Source organism: Cricetulus griseus, chromosome 3, assembly GCF_003668045.3.
Source record: "Cricetulus griseus strain 17A/GY chromosome 3, alternate assembly CriGri-PICRH-1.0, whole genome shotgun sequence".
Lineage (NCBI taxonomy): Eukaryota > Metazoa > Chordata > Mammalia > Rodentia > Cricetidae > Cricetulus > Cricetulus griseus.
Window position 1 is genome coordinate 272,069,771 of NC_048596.1, and position 18,280 is coordinate 272,088,050.

The window sequence follows — 18,280 nt, forward strand, 5'->3', positions numbered from 1 at the left end:
GATTAAAAGATTTTATTCACTATAGAAATTACCTCTCTCTCTCTCTCTCTCTCTCTCTCTCTCTCTCTCTCTCTCTCTCTCTCTCTCTGTGTGTGTGTGTGTGTGTGTGTGTGTGTGTGTGTGTGTGTGTGTGTGTGTGTACACTCCTGTGTGTGAATATGGGCATATCTTCCTCTTCCACCTTGTTTGGGACCAGATCTCTGCTGCTCACTACTGTGTACTCCAGGCTAGCTGACCTATCCTCTTCAGAGTTTCTCCTATCCCCTCCTTCCATCTCCTGAGAGCAACGGAGTACAGATACACACACTACCATGTCTGGTTTGTATATGGGTTCTGGAGATTTGAACCTCAGGCTCTCATGCTTGCATAGCAAGCATTTTTATCCATAGCGCCATCTCCCCAGCCCAAGAGTTACACTTCCTATGATAACAAGGTGGCTTTGAGTTAAAAATTAAGACCAGTGTCCCTCCTTCAAGCTCTACTTCAGGGTGAGCTGAACTTCTGAGGACTGATGGCCTAGGCTGCTTTAGCATAGAATGCTAAATTGATTGCTGGCTGAGAATGTCCCTTATAATACATCAGCCTGACTTCTCCCGAAGTCATCTGTAGCCACTGGCTTGTCAGTGGCAATTTAAATTGTTTTTTATCCTGTTATTTTCCTTCAATTAGATAAAGTCTGAACTAGACTTAAGGACATTTTCCTGAAACAGCAGTGGGGGATCTGGAGGAGAAGCTAGCAACACTCAGCTTAGATGCAGTGGTGCACCTGCCTGTCAGCCAGGAACGGGGGGGGGGTGGAGGAGGGACGGGAACACACCTACTCATTATTCCACTGAGGTCCCAGGTCTGCAGACCACCAGGTAAGTTGGACTTGGTAATGGAGAACCTTGGGTCACAAGTGTTAGTATTCAGGCATCTGTACTGGCCTGTCCTTGGGGTTCTGACAGGATTCGCCCTCAGCTGCAGCCGCTAAGAGCACCACCTATGCATATTCTCTATGTTTCCTTTTAAAAGGGCCCTGCCCACCTCCCATCCTTCTCTCTCTTTTCCTTTCTGTCTGTTCCCTCTCTTCTCTCTCTCCCCCTTTCCTCTTTCCTGCTGCTCCCCCTGTCTTCCCTCTCCCCCTTTTATGATCCCTTTCCCTAATTAGAAAATAAAAACAAAAACAAAAAAAAACCCACTTCTGCTTGAACCCTGTCACATGACATCTTTCTCTTGAGTGCCACTTTTCTTAAATTACAACAAGCATGCAGCTGGAGAACAGGGCGGCAGTCTTGGACATGCTTAGTGTCCAAGTAAGTCAGAAAATAGTAGGGCTTAGGACATGGCTCTGAGGAAGGTGACTTTCAAAATACCAAGAACTTTTTAACCACTCAAAAGCACAAGGGGCTTACTTGAAGCAGACACACACACACACACACACACACACACACACACACACACACACCAAGATGGGGTTCTAATGCTGCCCACCCCTAACCGTTTGTAGTATGGGTTATATGGACTGATCACAATGAACATGAGCCACCTTTAACTTAACACAGCAGAAACAAAGCCACGCCCACACGTAAAATGCCAGGCACGAGTGATCCCCTGGACATCATCCCAATTGCTACCTCAGGGTGCTTACAAGAAAGGGAGGCGCCGCCCTTTCTTAAAGCTTTTGTTCTCTGCACACGCCTTCCTCACCACTAACTAAAGGCAGAGAAAGGGTGGTAGTAAATCCCTTAAGCACCCAGGACACCCATCTGCCTCTCACTGCACAGCAGCAGAAACTACGGGCTGCCAGCACCCACATGTGTTGAGGGCAGAAGGCAGGGAGGAAGCATGGGACAGGCAGTCACATTTCTGTGTGAGGACTGACAAGGGCTCCCCCTTGATGTCACATTACCCCAGGGTGAACTCAGACTCCTCTGTCAGTCACCTTCCCAGCTTGCCATCCACACCTACAGGAGAGGAAGGCCATGTCTCTGCCAAGGAAACAGACCCACAAAGGAGCCACTTAGCAGGACAGACTGGTCACTCCTAGAGCACGCAGAGAACCAAGGGGTCATTTACTGTATTAGGTTCACCATTTTGCTTTTGAGTCTTCAATTTGCTGAACTTCAGAGGAATCACGATGAAGGTAGTGTGAGACTGTCAAAGTCAATAGGAAAAACAAAGTCCTGGCGACAGAAAGGCCTGTCACTCAGTCTGCATGTGAAAGCCACAGTCACCTTTGTATCTGAAACTGTTGTCTATAAAGACTCGGGCCTCTGTTGCTAGCTGAAAACACCATATAGTGTAAACACTGTAGGTGTCTACACTAATGTGTTTTGGGATAGGGGCGTGGCATGAAGCTGTCTGTAACACACCGTGAAGTAAGTAAGAAGTCAGATGGAGGGATGGATGGATGGATGGATGGAGGGAGGGAGGGATGGAGGGATGGATGGAGGGATGGATGGATGGATGGAAGGATGGATGGAGGGATGGTACTAGGAAGACACACTCAAACCAGCAGAGTGAATTGTGGGTGCTTGGTTGTGGCTGGTAGCGCCTGGATGCTCACTCTAAAACTCCTCCCAACATTTCATGCTATGTTTGAAATATTTCATAATAAAACGTTGGGAGGGAATACTTTAGAACATGACAGAAGTGGTTCTAAGAGGAAAACTCACTCCTACCCATTTACCTGTGAATTCATTATTCGTGCAATCTAAATAGCACCAGAGTAATTCAAGGACTTGGGTATTCTGTAAAAAGACACCATACACACACAAAAAAAGCCCAGGAATTCTCATAAACAAGGAAAACTTTTATATCTACCTAGGAGTTGGCTAAATGGCTCAGTGAGTAGAGGCACTCCAGGCCTGCCTGAGTTCTAATCCCCTAGGACCCACATGACAGAAGAAGAGAATTAACTCCTCCAATTCATCCTGTGACTTCAACATGTTCATTATCGGGTGAGTCCCAAGGCCACGTGGAAATGGGAACCAGTGGACAAGTTTTGCTCTTGTTTGGATAAAAGGGCCTTGTTGTAAAGGACAACTCCCACTCACAAATGCAAACAATGGAAGGAGTCACTCTCCAGGTAGAGAAAACCTAGAGTGCAGTGACACCCCAAGTGGCTGGACTGTGGAGGAGAGGTGATTCTCTGGGAAACAAAAGGCCCAAATCCTAGGCCAGAATCCACCAAGAGTCCCCCAAGGACCCATGAGCCTCAGGTTCCTCCTTAAGGTGGACTGGAGAACCTGTTGCAGAGGTGTCCTTAGGCTCAGTGGGCATATCTGTAAACTGCAGACGCAGGTGCCAGGGACACAGTTCAGGGACACAGCTCGGTGGCAGAGCCTGTGCAAGACCCTGGGTTCAATCTTTAAACCAGAAAAAAATATGAACTGAAGATTGGTAGTGCTGGGTTGCAAAATGAGAATGACTTCCATGTCTGTAAATACTCCCGTGAGAATCTGGCGAGCAGGCTTAGATATCCCATTTCGTTGCCCTGTGCAATTATGGTAGCTGAAAGCAATTAACATCTGTTTTTATGATACTGTAAGTTTCCCAACTCCAATTAAATGCCTGTTCATCTGAGTCCTGAGCCAGCTTCCAGAAAACTCAGTAGTATAGACACAGCCATTTTAGGGTTCAAACCCTGCATTCACACATAAAAGAAAGGCTTGGGATGTCGGTCAAGTGACTGGAGACAGATACTTACTGAAAGTTGTGGTTTGGGCTGTGCGTTGGACCTAAAAACGTGGAAGAAAAAGACGTTATTAATTTGACCAGTGGTAAACATGGGCAGTCTAGCAGCTTCTCCGTGGTCAGCTGTCCTCAGGCTTCAGGCTCTCCTCCCACCCATGAGGACATGCCAGTGACATCAGACACCCCAGAAAGAGAGCTTTCAGGATAGAGCATGTGTGGGTGGTTTTCTTGTCCCTGCTTGCTCCTCACCTAAACTTTATCCACCAAATCTGCTTTACTCATTAGAGCTGGCTCCAGTATGAGCACAGCTGACAGAACCAAGGTGTTCATTGTGGGGACCTTCCCCTACCGGGTCAAAGTGGCGTGATCTACTCCTGCCATTTAATCCTTTTGTCCCGTGTGACACTGTGTTCCTGCCCAGTGGGGGCAGTTTTGCCCATGAAGGATGGGTGTGCACTTGGGACAGAGCCACAGAGAAAGACCAGCAAGTGAGTCCTGACCATTGCAGCGGAGCCACAGATGGGTCTAAGGTTCTGGCCCCTGCTGTCTGCGGCATGCCACCATCATCCTGCGACCTGGCCTCCTGCAGTGTGGCATTGCTGCACTCATCACCACTCACCTTGCATGTCTGGGATGCTTTTCTGTGGCCTGGGTTTACAGGCTGCACTGTTGGCTACTATTTTCCTTTATTAGCTGTAAATGACTCAGGAGCTCTTGTGCTCCACGGGAGAGCCCCTGGGGTGGTTTTTCTGGATTTTTGCTGACCTGTGCATGCTCAGCTAAAAGCAAATACCAGACATGTCCCCTGCTCTGCACCGTGAACACAGTCTGCTAGCATCACGCCTCTGCCGGCCCCACTCACCGAGCCGCACATACAGAACTCCGGTGGCAGTGATGGTCTTCAGCCCATTGGTCGCCACACACTGGTAGTAGCCCGTGTCTGTCGTGTCCAGATCTTGGATCCGCAGCCTTGAGCCATATTCTGTCTTCCGGATGATAACTCTCCTTGGCTCTTGCACAACTGGGGCATCATTCTTCAGCCACCGCACGTTGGGGGGTGGGTTTCCCGCCACCTTGCAGTGCAGGATTGCGGTCTGGCCCTGGACAATGGTGATATTGTTGACTGGCTCCAGAAAATTCAGAAAGTAACCTGCAAGGGGATGGGGTCACAGAGTGCAAACATGGTGAGGGCAGGAGGAAGGGCCTGGGCTCTCCTGCAGGATCAAGGGAAGGTATCCCTTTTCATTTGCATACAGCACATCCTAGAACCTTGCAGGGAGCACTGAGTCAGTGAACTCAAATGATGGCCTCTGGAGACACATGATCTGGTTGGAGAGCCACGGTCACACACTTTGCCAGCCTGTTCGTGGATGGCAGTATTGGACATGATCTGGGCATCTGTGTTTTGCTTGAGGCCGTTTTCCTGACAGGTTTCACTCAATAGCCGGAACTGGCCCCGGAACTCATTATGTAGCTCAGGCTGACCTCTAACTCACAGCAATCCTCCTGCCTCAGCCTCCCAGGTGCTGGCTAGAATACAAGTTTGAGTCACCATGAGTGGCAGGTGGCTCTGTTTTAGAAGACCTCATTGAATGCACATGGCTGAGCCAGTCATGTTCATGTCCTAGGACTCATGCCTGGACGAAGCCTCTCTGATACACACCTTTGCTCTGGAGGGCACACTGCAGCCCTTCCATACTGTCTGAGGCCCAATTGGGTTTTATTTATTTATTTATTTATTTATTTATTTAATTATTTATTATTTATTATTTTGAGACAGGGTCTCACGCATCCCTGGCTGGGCCTGAACTTCAGAGCCTTCTGTCTCAAACTCCAGAGGCCTGGGATTGCAGCCGCATGCTGCCATGGCTGGCAGGGAACCCCTTTAAGCATGAAAATCACCAACACAACCCAGAACACTAACTAGGCCCACGTAAGGTGTGGCTCCTTGTAAGGTGTTCCCTGGCTGCGGTCTCTCTGTAAAAAGAGCTATCATTCCCACACCTTCCTATTGTGCTTTGCTGTATCACAGCACATCTGTTAAGTCACGCCGAGTCATAACATGTTGACATCAAGAGTGACAGCCGCTACTCTGGAGCATTTTCTCTTAGATTAAATTATGAATCACCTTACTAAGTTCCCTGTAACAACAGGGCTCTGATGGAGAAAGGCCTGCAGTGTGGGCATGGGTCAGGGCTGAGCTCCAAATGGCACCCAAGCAGTGCAGTCCAGGTTCCTACTTGAGACCTCGTCTAGTCGGAAGAGAGTTGTAATCTTCTCCACATAGAGCTTCCTGTTTTACTTTTTGGTAGGTCACTTGCCACTCAGTCATTTTCCTTAGTGATGCACACCATTTTATTCCTATTGTGCTTTGGTCACATGGGTAAAGGTTTGTAAGAAAGCTACAAGATAGCAACCTTCCATGGAATGCACTCCTTTTCCATAATCATTCTTAGCAAATGTCTAAAGCATCACAATCTAAAACAATTTTTTTACTGCACGCACAGGAGGGGCACAAAGACAAAAGTCAGGGTGTTGGCGGGGCTGGTTCTGTCCTGAGGGTCGAGGGTGAATCTGTTTGCCTCTGCTCCTCGCCAGGGACCACCCTTACTCCTTGGCTCCAGGCTCCTTCCTTGACTTTGTCTTCACCACACTCCTACTATGGACTCTGGTCCTTCTGCCTCCCTTTTGTAAGGGCTTCTGGGTTACCCTGGGGACCACCCTGTACACCAGGGTGATCTCCACATCTACAGTCCTTAATCACACCTACAAAGGCCTTGTGCTGTTCAAGGAGACACAGTCACAAGATACAGATATTAGGGCACAGTGAACTCTGAGGGTGCCATTACTGTCCACTGAATTCACTTTTCTCGAGACTTTATTGTTCAGTCCTATTGGTCATAGTAGTTTCCCAGCTGGAACTTTACACAGTTCCCAGCTTCACTAACAGTCAGTCTTTGTTGTGAATCCCCACCTCTCTCCTGCCTTTTTGACACGTGCTTTGTCCATTATTCTGGTAGATTAAAAACCAATAAGAGCTGAAATATTGCAGCACACAGAAATCAAGGCCAGGCATATCTCCACAAATAGCATAAAAAAATTGATGGCTACCTTTTGCCATACTTGACCTGAAACATTTAAAATGTCTAGAAAACAACGGAAAGCCTCTGGTCCCTTATTTCCCCTTCCAGGGAATGACCATCCATCATTCCAGTTTGTATTATTTTATAGCTTCAGGAACTTTCTTTTGACAGGCCACCTTCTCTAGCTGCCTGCTTTCACTCAAACTGGTTTATGTTGGTACCGTTCTTTAATTACTGTGTAATAGTCCACTACATAAACAAATCACGGCTTTGTTACTCATTTCCCAGTGGAGGGGCAGAGAGATGTTTCTACATTTGAAGGGTTTACTGACCCTCTGAATGCACATCTGGTCCTGCATGTGTTCAAAAGCAGCCCAAAGGTACCTGCTCGATGTGGAGGCTAAGTTCTGGCAGCTACTGCTCGTCAAGTCTCTGCAGATGGTACCCTATGAGCATCTGAGTTAGGGGGTCCTCCAACACGACTTCGATAACACTTGGTCTTGGGGGACTTTGAAGTGTTTGTCATTCTGCTGAATGTGACAAAGTGCCACACTGCTGTAGGCAGTTAGAGTTTGTAGAAGTCCTGGTAAGCACCAGATCTTCCAGAATGTTTCTGGGACATCGAATGTCTTTTTGGGAATGGTATATTCATCTTTCTCCTGTTCTTTTTGTCCCTTCACCATTAACAACTGAGGTGTCAAACACGAGATCTCCCTTCAAGCTCTTTAGCCACACAACAAATCACTTTAATCCTATATTTGGTCAGACCCATGTGGCTTGTAATTCACTTTCAGTTTTTTTTTCTCTTACCTATGAGTTATTAAAGGTGTGCCTGTTTGCATTTGTCATTTCATTTGAGTGTGTATGTGCATGCCAGTGCATGCGTGTGGACATCAGAAGAAAATGGAGTCAGGTCTTTCCCGCCACGTGGGTTCCAGGGACCAAATTAGTGACTTCTGGCTTGGCCAACTCACCAACCCTAAAAGTTTTGTGGGGTTTTGTTGTTGTTGTTTGTTTGTTTTTAAGAAAAACAAGCTTTAGGGACCAGCTGATGGCTCAGGGGATAAAGGTGCTTGCCACCAGTCCTGATGACCTGAGTTTAATACCAAGGATAGGGATGGACACGGACACACATACCACACACACACACACACACACACACACACACACACACACACCACTATCACCACCACCACCAAATAATAAATAAATAAATGAATTTATGGAATTCTAAAAACAGGCTGGAGAATTGATCTGAGTATTGCCTGCTCTTCTAGAGGAAAAAAGTTCACCCAGTACCTACACAAAGGTTCACAACTATCTGTAATTCCAGTTCTGGGGCATCCAATGAGTATCAGGCACACGCATGCACTCAGACAGACATGAGGCAAAACACCCACAAACATTAAAAGGGGAGGGGATGACAAAAACATCCCAAAGACAGCCTACATTTTTCTTTTAAAAACAACATCTTTAATATAATGTTGATTCTTTGAGACCAACCAGATTCCCTCTCCAGACCAACCTGGACTTCGTAGACAGTCCACATGTGTTAGGTAGTAAAGTGCTTTCGCCGCCTGTCACAGAAGCCCAGTAAGTTTTGCCTGCTTGCTTGCTGTTGGCAATTTTTCTGTGAGTTTCAGTTGTTTCAGTGAGGTATTTGCTCACTGATTCTCTGTTGTCAAATAGCTGTCGGCAATTCTCTTGACTTCCTTTCAACTACTAGAAACCTTGTGGCTGGGGGCATCAAACTTCAAGTTTACTGCATCATTTAGTCCTTGGGTCACTGCGGAATGCATTGGCCTAGAACACTATGATTCATCAAAGGCATCTCAAGATACTTCTGGTTAAAACAGCTCTACTTTCATCTGCTTAGTTGTTTACCATTTTATGATAATGTACTGTTTATGAACCTTATAAATTGTGTATAATTTTACACGTGAACTTACTAAGTTTTAATGCATGAATTTTAAATTGGTTTAGATGTTTTTGTTTTGCCTCTTAATTCTTGTTTATTTAAAAATGAATCTTTAAAAACTCTCCATTTATCCTCTTAACTAGTTAGACAGTTATAGTTTATTAACTAGTTTAATTAACTTTAATCAGCATCATCTGACAATGCATCTCCAACACAAGAACCTTCAAATGCTGAAATACAAAACCTGTCTCCCTCTCTTCTGGACCTTGCTCTCATGAGAGAAGCTTTGGGGAGAAGCTTCTCAGTTCTTACTCATACTCTGGCTTTAGTTGCTCAGTTGTGATCATTAGTGTTGGTTTCTACTGTCAGAGTTGCTTGACATCTGCCAAATTATTATAAACTTTTCTCATCTTCCTCTTAGGTTTGGCTGAATTCCCTCAGAATCACATTTATGCCTTGGGTGATGGACTAAGGTTGTAAACACTCTTATTCTTAGTGTAAAAATATCTGTCCCTTTCACTTTGAGGAGTAGTTTAGCTGGGTATAGAACTCTAGCTCGGCAGTGATGCCATCTTCTGCCTCATCTGGGAAATGTTAAAAAAATCCTTCCAGTTCCCTTGTTTGCAGGCAATCTGAACTTAATAATTATTAATGTTGTTCCACTGTCTTTGCCATCCTAAGTATGTGCTATTACAGCCACACAATTGCTTTATGTTAGCCTCTTCAGATCGCAGTTCCCCTCAATTCTGAAAACTCATGCATTCACCAGAGCAGTAAATTCGACTCATAAAGTCCTGCCTTATTCTTTCCCCTCCTTTTCTCATTTGGGACAGTCAGTGGATGTACTGATGCTCCTCCTATGTCTCTCTGAGGTTGTTTCTAGATTGTCCAAACTGCTCCGTCACCCGTCTATCCAGTTTACTTCTACAAGTTCTGCTTGGTTCCCTTTAGAATCCACCACTTGCTCGTCTGTGTGGGTTCCATTCTCTCCTTAACAAAGAAGTTCCCTGGCTGCACTGTTTACTGGCCAGCCACTCACCCTGTGACTCAGGACTGTGCTTTGTAATTCTTCAATGTAGGATGGCTTTTCTTTGGAGGTAGCTTAAGGATGGGGATCCTCAATAAGACTGTGTACCATGTTTTATTTTAACTCTCTGACTTTGGATTTCCCACAACATTCTGGCCACAGGACTCTGATTCCCAGAGGTACCAGCTCAAGTTTGCTTGGGCACCTTCTGGGGAATTCCTCAGGCTGAGCTGGGCTCTTCTTGGTTGCCTGGCTGGGAGTGCCACAGGACAGGAGTTCTTAGCTTTGTGTGAGAAGCTTGCACCCAATGCCTCAGTGCTGTGGGCCCTATGGGTTCATTTTCTGGCTTGATAGCAAGACTCAAGACTCTTGATGAAACTGAAGCAGTGTAACTCTCTCCATAGTTGGAAGAAGATTTCTCAGGCCTGACATGAAAATTTCTTTATTTTATTAAAAGTTCACTTGATTTTTATCCTGACCCATCACTTCTCCTTGAAAGTAAACTTACGAGATCCAGATCCAAATGAATCAGAAACGTTACGGCACTAATTCTCATCAGGGCCTGCATACTCTCCACCATGACATAGACCTTCTGGAGCTACTCCCCGGCATGGCTTTGGCTTTCACACTCCTGGCTGCTCTTGGGCCAGGGCACCTGTGTCATACTGGAGTCTATCTGTTGAAGCCCACAGACAGGTCAAGTCTGCAGCATGGCTACAGGGCTACCCCATTCTTCACAACGTGCCCAACCATGTGGCAATGTCAGAATCAAATTTCCTGTCACAGATCACTGAAACCAGAGGGCCCAGGAAAGTCAGGCTATTCTCCAAGGCTGTAAATGTAGAGAGCTGCTTAGAGCTGGCAGACCTGGACTCTTGCTTTTAATCCTTTCTCTTTCTGGCTCCTGGGCATCGCTCCATCTTGCTTGTACATTTGCCAAAGCATTTCCATCGTTTCCTATTTTACCAAGCACGTGTGTCGCTGACCTGAGAGAGCTGCCAAGTTAGCTTGGCCCACCCTCCTCCCCATCATCAATTCTCCTGAGGCCAGAGGTGAAAGCTGGAGAGGAGCTCCCGAAGGTTGTGAACAATATCCCTTCCCCTCGGGGTTGAGTTTGCAGCCTGCCCGTTAACCCTCAGCTTTGTTTCCCTGACTTGCAAAAATACGAGGCCTGCGCTAATCATTTCCTAAGCTCTCCATCAGCTCACAGAAATTCCTCTGAGCAGCCCCAAACTTCTATAGACGACTTATCAGCCTATAAAGAAAGAGCCAGGCAGCACCCACTGAGAATGTCACTGAAGTGAACCTGCCTGGCACATTGCACAGTACGAAATAGCCCCACTTGGATTCATCCAGATGAGTTCCCCTTCTGCACCAAGGCAACTGTAACTGCTGAGGCAAATGCCTCCTCTCTGCAGTGGCCGGACAGGCCGTAGGCAGGGGCAGAGTCCAAGCATAAAAGACCCCAGAGGCTAAAGGAGAATCACATCACCAGGCAGCCGTTCCTGTCTGCCCAATAGCACACAGATCAATGATTAATGATTTTTACAACCCAACCAACTGCCCAGATAGTCACCAATGTTGTCAAATGACTTAGGAGCCCCGGGGATTGGCTTCCTGACCAGGACAATCTGGTGTAGGAAGGAAATAAAGAAAGCCTTCTGTGCTTGGGGTCACAAGGTCACGGGGTTTCGATTGGTGGGAAACAAAACAGACAATTTCCTGGAGGGGCAAGTGAAAAGGAGACCCAGAGGGTCACAGGAGGGATGTAAAGCTGCCAACCCCAGAGGAAAATATTTACAGGTCAATAAACCAGCCAGAGGCCAGAGCAGCGGCCTGGGTTCGGGTGTCCCTGATTGAGCTATCTAGCTGTCTGCACAGAGCCAACTAATGGGGGAAACAGGAGGGAATCAGGGACACTGGGGAAAGTAAGAAAACAAAGTTGGGTGTGGGGCTTGAGAGAGGTCAGTGGGTAAAGTGTGGGAGGAAAGCAGTAGAGTTCCACCCCTGCACCCCAAGATACCCCAAGACATGCTTCTAACCCCAGCACTGGGGAGGCAGAGACTGGGTGATTCCCGGGGCTCACACTGCCCAGGCAGCCAGACAAAGCAGTGAGATCAGGTGAAAGTGAGAGAGACTGTCCAAAAAGCAAGGTAAATAAATGGTGTCCAAGGAACAAACACTGAGGTTTTCCTCTGGGCTCTGCCTGCGCACATACATGGGAATGCATGACCCCATGGGCTTTGCATGTGCACATATGATGTCCCACAAGGGCACCCGCACACATATGAATGTGTAAACATGTAAACACACACACACACACACACACACACACACACACACACACACACACACACAGGAGAAGTGCAGAAAAATACAAGACTTTGCACTTTAGGGGGTGATCCACATCCCTCAATGGCGTTTTGCTATTGTTATTTATTCATTCATTTAGAGTGGGGGTTGGGGGCTGACTCTCTAGTCCAGGCTGATGGTGAATCATTTATGTAGCTAAGAATGACCTTGAATTTCGGCTCCTCTTGCCTCTAACTCCCAAGAACTAGGATTAAAGGCATGAACCTCCCTGTCCAATCTATGCAGTTCTGGAGGTCAAACTCAGGATTCTGTATGCTGGGAATCAGTCTTCATCCGAACTATAGCCTGAGCCCACTCCCCGAATCTTATGTTGAGCCCTGACCCCAGGTCACTGTAGGTGCAGTCTTTTCTGGCTTGGGGTCAGTGTGGTGCCCTCAATTTAAGACAAGCAGAGTGGGCTCTGAAACAGTGACCAGGATGCTGCTAAGACAAGCTGAGTGGACTCTGAAGCAATGATCAGGGTCCTGTAAGCAGGGGTGAAGCTGGACACAAACACAGAGCAAAGGAGTCAGAAACTGGAACCCTGCTACCCCAAGGTGAGAAGTGCCAAGGGATGCCAAAGGCCACCCGCAACTCCTAAAGCTCAGAGAGACAAGGTCCCCTGAGCCTCAGAAGGGACGGCTCCTGCTGACATCTGGATTTTGAGCCTCCAGAACCATGAGAGAATGCAGCTGGGCTGTGATGGGCTGTGTTTCAGTGTGTGGGGATTTGTTAAAAGACTCTGACGTTTGTTCAGCTTTCCTCATCTCGGCCCCTCAGCCTGACGATCTGAAGATGAAGAAGAAGGAATATGGAGCTACAGAGTTGACACCCACCTCCTCACAAAGGGACATGAGCACATGCTCAGAGACAGACATGAGCATCTTACTGTCACATGGTGTGGACCCCAATGGAGGGATGAAGAAGTACTGTGGTCTATGTCCCCTGAGGTAACACCAAGAAAGGCAGGGGCTGTGGTGACTCGGCTCAACTGAAATTCCATCACTCCGGGGGCAGTTCTGTCCACCAGGCAGGAAATTTCCTCAATGTGTCTCCTTAAGAGTCACCTGAGTGTGGGCAGCACCAAGGCCCAAGACACACTCACATAGGTGGACAGGTACCTCTTAACCGTTGGCCTCACCTTCTGGGGAGTGTCACACTAAGGGGAGAGCTAGCGCATGACAGTGCCGGAGACTAACAATCAGGGTGTAAGTTGTGTAGAGTAATCTTGGGAGTGACACTGGGAAGACCCTCGAATGTTAAGTACCTGCTAGAAAAACAAGTTCTGTTCCCAGCACCCACATACATACAGCTGTAACCCCAGCTCTGAAGAAGCTCTGTAATCCTTATCTGGCCTGCCAGCCTCGCCACACTGGCTACCACCAGGATCTATGGAACACTGCTTCGCAAAAGGTAAGGTGGAAAGTTACAGAGGAGCTGAGATTGGCCACCAGCCTCCATGCACAACTGCACACAAAAGTGTACACACACACACACATACACACACACACACACACACACACACACACACACTGCACAGCATACTCTCTCACACACACAATGCACAGCACACTCACTCACACTCACACACACACAATGCACAGCACACTCACTCACACTCACATACACAATGCACAGCACACTCACACACACATTCTGTCTCTCACACACACACTCACACTATGCACTGCACACTCATACACACACTTACACAATGCACAGCACACTCTCTCACACACACACACTCACACAATGCACAGCACACTCACACACACATGAACACTATGCACAGCACACTCACACACACATGAACACTATGCACAGCACACTCACACACAGAAAGAACCCGGAGCAACCAGTCGGGGTGGTTGTACAGGTGCAGTTCAGAGCTGAACATGGAGTCCATGGTCTCAGTGCTCATTCACAGGCTACTTCTGCTTGTAGACAGAATCTTATTTTCTTTCTCACCTCACTGGAATTGGGGACCTATGCTCCATGCAAAAAATCAAACAATAACAATACATAGACCGTCACAAATCCTACAAGGTCCAGAAGCAACCAGAAACAGACTCAATACATTTGCACGTGGGTCCACATGACCTACAAGAACCAGGAAAGCCACTGTGACCAGATAGCAACGAGCATTGTCTCCATGGCAACCCAATGTCTCAAGTTCTATTGCCAAAGAAATGTTGGTTCCGCCCTGGCCTGGTCCGTTGCAGCAGTGGGGCAGTCCACCAAGCATAGGGTAGAATGGAGAGTGGACTTTTCTGCCTGTTATTTAAAATTCACCTGCCATCCTTAAAACCACAGGGTGAAGAAACTCAGTCAGGAGCTCCCCTAACCTCTCAGCACAGAAGCCAACAACTCTGCTAATAGGAGACCCAGAGGCCCTTGTTCATTTTATCTGAGCCAAAACAGGAGGGCAGGAACCCTCTACCCCAGCCATGTGTTTCCACAAACACCCCAAAGAATGCATGGAAACCAAACAACAAAGGGTTTCATGTCAGCCAGTGCAAAGCTGAAAGAAGCAGAGATGGGGCATGAAGAGTAGAGAATAGTTAATACCTGCAGGAGGTAAGGGGAGCGTGGGCACCATTCAGAAGGCAATGTCTTCCTTGAATACAAAAAGCACAGGGATTTTATCCAGGGAGCTCATTTGTGAGCACGTGCAGTTCAAAGCCACGGTGTTCATGTTTAAAAGATTTGTGATGGGCAGAAATCGCTGTGGGCACACTCAGTTTGAACTGTAATACTGATGCTGAAAACAGTGGAAAGGACACTGTAGAACTGCAGAGGTGTCCTGATACAGGAGTCGGCCACAGAAGGGGCCTGCGTGGCTTTGTGGCCGACAGTACCACAGTGGGCATTGAGCTAGTATTGCCACCGCTGGGGCACAAGGCTCACAGGGAGCTGTTTGAGGTATGAGCAGCCATTTCTCCCAGACTTCACATTCAAAAGCCACTAGTGATCAGTGACTACAACACTCTCTGAAGCTAAGAACAAACTGCAGTTAAAACACTACCAAGGGGCAATTGGTGAAAAAGAACAGAGACTGCCGAACGTCATAGTTTGTGTCCGTCATGTCCACACTTGTGCCTCTGAGCGGGCCTTGCAGGAATAATCGGCTATGGTGCTGAATATCAATCTGCATGGTATCTGTTCTACTTTGTCCCCACCGTCCCACCCCACGCCCAGAGGACTTGGCATCAGGGAGTGGCCCTTAGCTCACGACAGTACCCTCGGCCTCTTTGATGGGCCAGCTTCACCGCTAGAGCGTGATGGTGAATAGGCTACTCTCGTGTTGAGGCTCTTCCTCTGCGTGAGCCTCTTTGCTTGCACAGGACAGATGGAGGACAGGTGGTGGCACCGCCTGTCCTGCCCACTCTGCAGGCTTCTTTCTGCTGTTTTGGGACATGCTGTGTTAATAAATGTTCTGTCTGGCGGGTTCAAGCTTCTGCCTGGCTACTGGATGTGAACCAGATGGAAATTCGCAGTATCGGCAGAGATGCTAAGCTCTACGCTCGGTAAAATGAGGGTCCCAGCTTATCCCCCAAGCTTGCTTACAGGGAGACCTGTCATAGGCTCACCGGGACTTTTCCCTGCTCGGCCGGCTATGAAACACCGAGTCCTAAAGAACGAAGAATGTCAAGTGGAAATGCAGAGTGTGCAGGTTTTCATTCTGTGAGGCGTAGTGTCCCCTCCCTCTACATTGCTGCAGGGCTCATACTTGGTGACGCCTACTCTGTGTCACCCATCCCCGTGTTCTCTGTTCAGCTGTGTTCTTTCCATATCCCCACAGGAATGGCTACAGCTTGGGGCAGGGAGCACACTAACCTTCTGCGGTAGTGTGAATGTACTTGGCCCCCGTAAACTCACAGGGAGAGGCACTATTAGGAGCTGTGGCCCTGTGGGAGGCAGTGTGGCCTTGTTGGAGGAGGCTGGGTGACACACCTTTAATCTGGGCCACACCTTCTTTTGAAAATGTGTCACTGTTGGGTGTGCTTGGAGCTTTTATCCTCAAGCTTCCCTCAGTGCGACAGTCAGTTGACTTTCTGTTGCCTCGGCTATTTCTCCAGCACCATGCCTGCCTGTAGACTGCCGTGTTCCCCACTATGACGGACTCAACTTCTGAACTGTGAGCGAGCCACAATGAAATGTTTCCTGTCTGAGAGTTGCTCTGGGCTCAGCAGTGGTGGCACACACCTTTAATCCCAGCACTGGGGAGGCCGAGACAGGTGGAGCTCTGTGGAGAGCCGCGCTTTGTCGGCCCAAAAGATGGCGCCGGCTTCCGCCTCCCACCATCCCGAGGGTGAGCGCTCTTTGTGCTGGACAACTTCTTATCTGGCTAAGGCTGGGCTTCAGGCCTGCTTCCGTGTCTGTGGACCCTTCTGCTTTCGCCATGTGGCGGTCTGGGGTGGGCTGACAAGGGCGCTTTTAAGCAGTGGGTCGGGTTTCCTCGGGGGCCCCAGAAGAAGATTGTACAAGGCTCCTGAAATAAACTGCAGGAAGAAGAGTTCCCGAGTTGTGTCTTTCTTGCTGGTCGAGGCAGGCACAACAGAGCTCTGTGAGTTTAGGCCAGCCTGGTCTACAGACAGACAGTCCAGGATAGTCAAGGCTACACTGAGAAACCCTGTCTCAGAAAATCAAAAGAGTTGCTGTGATCATGGTGTCTCCTTAATAAAAACCTAACTAAGACACCTTCCTTGTGAAAATGAGAGGCACCAACAGATTCAACAAACTGATCTGGATGGATAGGTGCAATGTGCCAGGCAGAGTGGGGGTCTGCTTAAGCTACAGTAACCAAGATGCTATCCTAGTCAGAAACCAAACAAGACTGAGGATGCATTTGGAGGTAGAGCACACGCTAAACATGCATGGGGTTCTAGCTCAGTTATGAGCACATGTGGACGTTAATGTGTGCATTGTACACACACCCCACACACAGACATACAAGCACACACACACAGAGACACACACACACACACACACACACACACACACATACAGACACACTGATACACAGATGCACTCACAGACACCCCCCCGCACACAGAGAGACACAGATGCACTCACAGACACCCCACACATGCACACACAGACATACACAGGCACACACAGACACACACATGCACACACAGAGACACACAAACAGACACACACATGAAGGCCGGCATTCCCAATGAAGTCAGGGTGATTCTGAAGGACCGTCTGGAGAAAAGAGCTGCTGCAGAGCCTAAGACAGCTCTTGGGAGAAATACCTTTGTTACTTCAATCTTGAGCAGGGTTGGACTTAGCACAGAACACAAGTACTGGGCTGAGGAGATGCTGTTTATGTTTCACAGACTCTTCAGAGCTGACAAAAGTGCATGGGTACAGCAAGAGAGAAAAACAGCACGAAAAATCTCTGATGTGTGCAGAGCCTGCAGAGCTGTGCGCTAGGGCTGGAGGATGAGGAGCTGCACTGTCCTGAGATGAAGGTCTAAGGAGGAGGGGGTAGGACTCATCGCATGATTGGTCTGTCACTTTTTTCTATTGTGCTGGTGACCAAACACAAGGCTTTCCATGTGCCAAGGACACGCTCTTATTATCACTTTGCAAGTTTTGTTTAAGATTGTTTGGAAACATGCTGCTCAGGCTTGCCTTGTGCTCCTGGATCAAGTGGTCCTCCCGCCTCATCCTCCAAACTATCTGAGCCCACAGCCACATGCCATGGTTACTTCTAAGTTTTATGTGTGTGGGTGTTGGCCTGCACCTGTCTGTGCACCTCTTGCATGCAGTGCACACAGATGCCAGAAGAGGGCATTAGACTCCCCAGGGACTGGAGTCCTCCCTCTGTAAGAACAGCCAGTGCTCTCAACCACTGAGCCATCTTTCTTCTTTCAATAGAAATTTTGTATCATGCCTCATCCCTTGAAATGCTTAATCTTTTAATTTCCCCTACAGAATCTTCTTTTCTTTTTTCTATTATTAGTGCTGGTGATCAAACTCAGGCCTAACAGTCTAGACACACGCTTTACCACAAACCTACATAGCCAGCCTTACCCTTCCCCTCTCAGCTTTCAGAACTATGAGCAAATGAATGCCTGGCATCGTGCCTGCCCCGTTTGTGGGATTCTGGCATGGCAGCCACGATGACTAAGATACCTATGAATACATGGTAAGGATATGTGAATTTAAAAAAGCATCATTCCCCCAAAACCCCTCTTCTGACCTACCCTC

The 18,280-nt window shown here is 47.9% G+C and overlaps 1 protein-coding gene across 1 annotated transcript in view; it reads right to left on the reverse strand.

The window, feature by feature from the left end:
* Nucleotides 1–18,280, reverse strand: part of Ror2 (receptor tyrosine kinase like orphan receptor 2) — a 182,745-nt gene that overhangs the window by 14,677 nt on the left and 149,788 nt on the right. The window contains exons 6-7 of the mRNA XM_027409891.2: nt 4,541–4,828; nt 3,692–3,722 (exon numbers count right to left, since the gene is read on the reverse strand). Coding sequence (XP_027265692.2) covers nt 3,692–3,722; nt 4,541–4,828 — 319 coding nt within the window. The remainder of the gene's footprint in view (nt 1–3,691; nt 3,723–4,540; nt 4,829–18,280) is intronic.